The sequence below is a fragment of the Oryzias melastigma genome, linkage group LG2, assembly GCF_002922805.2.
Source record: "Oryzias melastigma strain HK-1 linkage group LG2, ASM292280v2, whole genome shotgun sequence".
In the NCBI taxonomy this organism is placed as follows: Eukaryota; Metazoa; Chordata; class Actinopteri; order Beloniformes; family Adrianichthyidae; genus Oryzias; species Oryzias melastigma.
Genome location: NC_050513.1, coordinates 911,570 through 915,594, shown reverse-complemented (window position 1 = coordinate 915,594; position 4,025 = coordinate 911,570). Strand labels below are relative to the sequence as shown.

The 4,025-nt window shown below is 47.4% G+C and overlaps 2 protein-coding genes across 4 annotated transcripts in view; both read right to left on the bottom strand.

Moving 5' to 3' along the window:
- The window catches only part of LOC112160158, a 6,488-nt gene extending 4,725 nt beyond the window's left edge, over positions 1-1,763 (bottom strand). The window contains exons 1-4 of the mRNA XM_024294551.2: positions 815-1,763; positions 412-729; positions 198-336; positions 40-124 (exon numbers count right to left, since the gene is read on the bottom strand). Of these exons, the coding sequence (XP_024150319.1) occupies positions 40-124; positions 198-336; positions 412-729; positions 815-905 (633 nt within the window). The 5' untranslated portion in view covers positions 906-1,763. The remainder of the gene's footprint in view (positions 1-39; positions 125-197; positions 337-411; positions 730-814) is intronic.
- LOC112160147 (neural cell adhesion molecule 2) overlaps positions 1-4,025 on the bottom strand; it is a 615,672-nt gene that overhangs the window by 115,571 nt on the left and 496,076 nt on the right. The window lies entirely within an intron of this gene.

Below are 4,025 nucleotides of genomic sequence, written 5' to 3'. Positions count from 1 at the left end.
ACTCTGCAGATGAAGACACAGTTTGGACCGGTTCTGTACCGTCTGTGGAGGGCTGCTGTTTGGTGTCTGTCGCCTCCTGCTGGGTAAACGATGCAAACGCAGCTTCGGACAGACGTTCTCCCTCCTTCAGAGGAGAAACGCAGGTGAAGCAGAGCTCCATAACAACACTCCTGAGGAGCCGTTCAAAGGACTCCTACCTTCTCTGAGAGACGATCATCTGCAGAAACAGCACCACTCCTGAAGCCAGCACCAGAATCAGCACCAGAATCAGCACCCCGTGAAAACTGTTTTGATGGATATTGGGTAGTTCTGGAAACGAGTCGTTGGTTCTATTCCCTAAGGAGAAAAGAGCAGGTTCTCTGTGGGGCGGTGTTATTTAGACGTCAGAATGTTTGGGAGGAGCCTCCTGACCTGTGGTGACCACGGTGAAGTCCAGCTCCACGTTGGTGGTTCCTTCAGCGTGGGAACACTCGCAGTTGCTGTTCCCGCTATCCTCGGCTCCCAGAGAGCTCAGCTGCAGGAACACTGTCTGGTTCTCCACCATCATCTGGAACTTGGAGCCACATTCAGGGTCAGAGCTGCGTCCAGGTCTGAAGGTCAGGCGGCAGCGCCCCCCCTTGGTGTGGATCCAGCAGACTGTCATTATGATGGCGTTACTGGAATCGTTTCTGCAAACTGGAGTCACATCCGGCTGATGATGAAGGATCTTATGGAACCGTTCTCGAGAACCTGCAGAAGAGGAACGGCTTTCAGACGCCAAACACACTCTAGTCTCAGATGTTTGAGGATTCAAAGAAGTAAATCTGGAACGAACCTTCAGCGTTGGAGAGAAGCAGCAGAAAGCAAAGTTTGTATGTTTCCATCCAGCAGAAGCCTGTCTGCATGTGAACAGACATGAACTGCATCACGACTGTGGCAACAGCTCGTCTGCAGCTGAGGAAACCTCACTTTCCCCTGAAACCCTTCAGACAGGAAGTAAGGGGCGTTTCGCTCCACTTCCGACGCCGCTTCAACAAACAAGTCCACACACTCCTCAGTTTGACCTTCTGAAGGTTCTGGACCTGCAGAGGTTCTGTCCAGAGGAGCAGACGTGGATCTCAGAGATTCATCCTTCATGACAAGTTCATGGAAGTTCTGATCCAAACTGAATTGAAGGATACTTCTCAAATTATATTCCAGATTATTACTTTATTTTTTTCTACCAAACTGCATTTTTAAAAACATTGACTGCATAAACGAAATGAAAGAATTGTAAAATTTGAAGAATTGATCAGTATAAACATGAAAAAAGCAGGGGAAATAAGATAAAAACCTTGTTTCCACTGAGCTGTCCAGACCAGACTGGACTTTTTAGCATCTCCATTACAAAATGTTAAGCAGGATCGGCTGGTACCATTTCTTTCTTTTTTTTTTCTTTCTAACTTGTCCTGTCCAACAACTGAGGAAACAGATACAGGCTGAGAGCCTCTAGTGTGGGGAAGATTTTACTGTCACAACAGGGGTATATTGAGTATAAACCCCTGTTGTATTTCATGCTAAAACTTACTTATATTTACTATGTTTGTATCTTTTTTTTTGTTGCACCGGACGGAAAAGAAGGAGAGGGAGGTTGGGGGGGGTCTAGTTTTTTTCTAGAAGAAAAAGAAGATTGCGACAGAGGGAAGCAACATCATAAAACATCCAGGTCTAAATAGCTAATTAGAATGAGCGGGACCTGTCTACACACACACTGTACTTACACATGTTGGCCAAAATAGTCCATCCATCCATCCATCCATTTTCCTGTCCGCTTCATCCCTTTCGGGGTCGCGGGGGTGCCGGAGCCTATCCCGGCTGCTGAAGGGCGAAGGCGGGGTACACCCTGGACAGATCGCCAGTCCGTCTCAGGGCCTCAATCACACACACATCCACTCTCACATTCACACCTAGGGACAATTTAGAGTCACCAATTAACCTATGAAGCATGTTTTTGGATGGTGGGAGGAAGCCAGAGTCCCCGGTGAAAACCCACGCATGCACGGGGAGAACATGCAAACTCCACACAGAAAGGTCCCAGCCGGGATTCGAACCGGGGCCTTCTCGCTGTGAGGCAAGAGCGCTAACCACTGCGCCACCATGCAGCCCGCCAAAATAGTCTCCACATTTAAACTAGTCAAAATGTACACAATACAACTGCAGCTCACACACACTTAATCATACAAACTGACACAAATAAAGCCTTTCATTCTGTCACGCATACTATTAGTGTATAGGTGAGCTGACACCTGAGGTTCGCCCTGAGTACCTCAAGTCTCTGGATGATGTGGGAGTGTCTTGGCTGACACGTCTCTGCAGCATTGTGTGGCAGACAGGAACCGTACCACTGGACTGGCAGACTGGGGTGGTGGTTCCCCTTTTTAAATGTGGTCGCTGCACCGGTCTGTTGTGATGAAGAGTGAGCTGAGCCAGAAAGCAAAGCTCTCAATTTACTGGTCAATCCTTGTTCCAGTACTCACCTATGGTCATGAGCTCTGGGTCATGACCAAAAGAACGAGATCCCGACTACAAGCAGCTGAAATGAGTTTTCTCAGGAGGGTGGCTGGGCGCTCCCTTAGAGATAGGGTGAGGAGCTCAGTCACCAGGAGAAAGCTCGGAGTAGAGCCGCTTCTCCTCCACATTGAGAGGAGCCAGTTGAGGTAACTTGAGCATCTGGTCTGGATGCCTCCTGTACTCCTCCCTGGAGAGGTGATTCGGAAATGTCCCACTGGGTGAAGGCCCCGGGGATCCGCTATAGCTCCTCTACTGTTCCTCGGTGACTCCTCTACTCTTCCTCAGTGACTCCTCTACTGTTCCTCGTGTTACTGTTTGCAATCATTTACCACCCCACACAGCTTTCTACTCAGAAAGAAAGGGTTGTTATGTTATGTGAGGGTGGGCGTTTCCGGTTGGAGGAACGATGATGAATGAGAAAAAAAGCAGTCAAAGTGGAAATGTGAAACTTGTCTTATTCAGTTAACATTGGTAGCAAAGGATGGTTAGTAACTACAGAGTCCCTCCAGCATTCGAAAAAGGAAAGACTTATGAAAACTGGAAGAATGAAGTGACTATTTGGACAAGAGTCACAGACCTGGAAAAAAAGAAGCAAGCTCTTGCGGTGGCTCTGGGTCTATCGGGCAGAGCGCGGGAAACGGCGATGGAAATTCCGGTAGATGAACTGAACGTTGAGACGGGAATGGATGTTTTGTTCGCTAAGCTTGATGACATGTTCTTAAAAGAGGAAAAAGACCGAATATATGAGGCACATGCTAACTTCGATCGCATAATGAAAGACGCTAACATGTCTATGGCGGACTATATCATCGAGTTTGAACAACGCTATTCGCGCATGCGCAAATACAAGATGGAGCTGCCGGATGCCATCTTAGCTTTTAAGCTGCTGGATACTTCATGCTTTAATACGACAGATAAACAGTTGGTGCTTACATGGATTTGACTTTTGCCTCCATGAAGTCAGCTTTGAAGAGGATAGTCGGTGCAAACAAAGCCATAACAACAGAAAGTATAAAACAAGAAACAGTATTTGTAACGGAGCAGCGTAGAGGAAAGGAAAAGCCGTGGATGAGAAACACACAAGAGCAAGCACCGCTACTGGGTTCAAACCCACTGGATAAATATGGACGACGATCGAAATGTGCAGTGTGTCAAAGTACTTTTCATTGGGCCAAGGACTGTCCACACAAAGGTGAATGTGTAGAATTAACTGAAGTCCAAACAGAAGTTGAGGAATGTAATGTCACCCTGTTCACAAAAGAGGCACTCACAGATGCAGAAATCTTCATGACAGAATGTTTTGGCTCAGCTTTCATTGACACTGCTTGCACTCGCACAGTATGTGGACAAAAGTGGCCGGATAACTACAGCAGTGCATGTCAGGGTGTGGTGTAAAGAACAGCCAAGGTTAGCAGACCCAAGAGTGCAAAAGAGTTTCTTTATTTTCTTAGAACAAAGGAGCTTGATGATGAGGGGGAGCCTCTGGTCCACTGGGG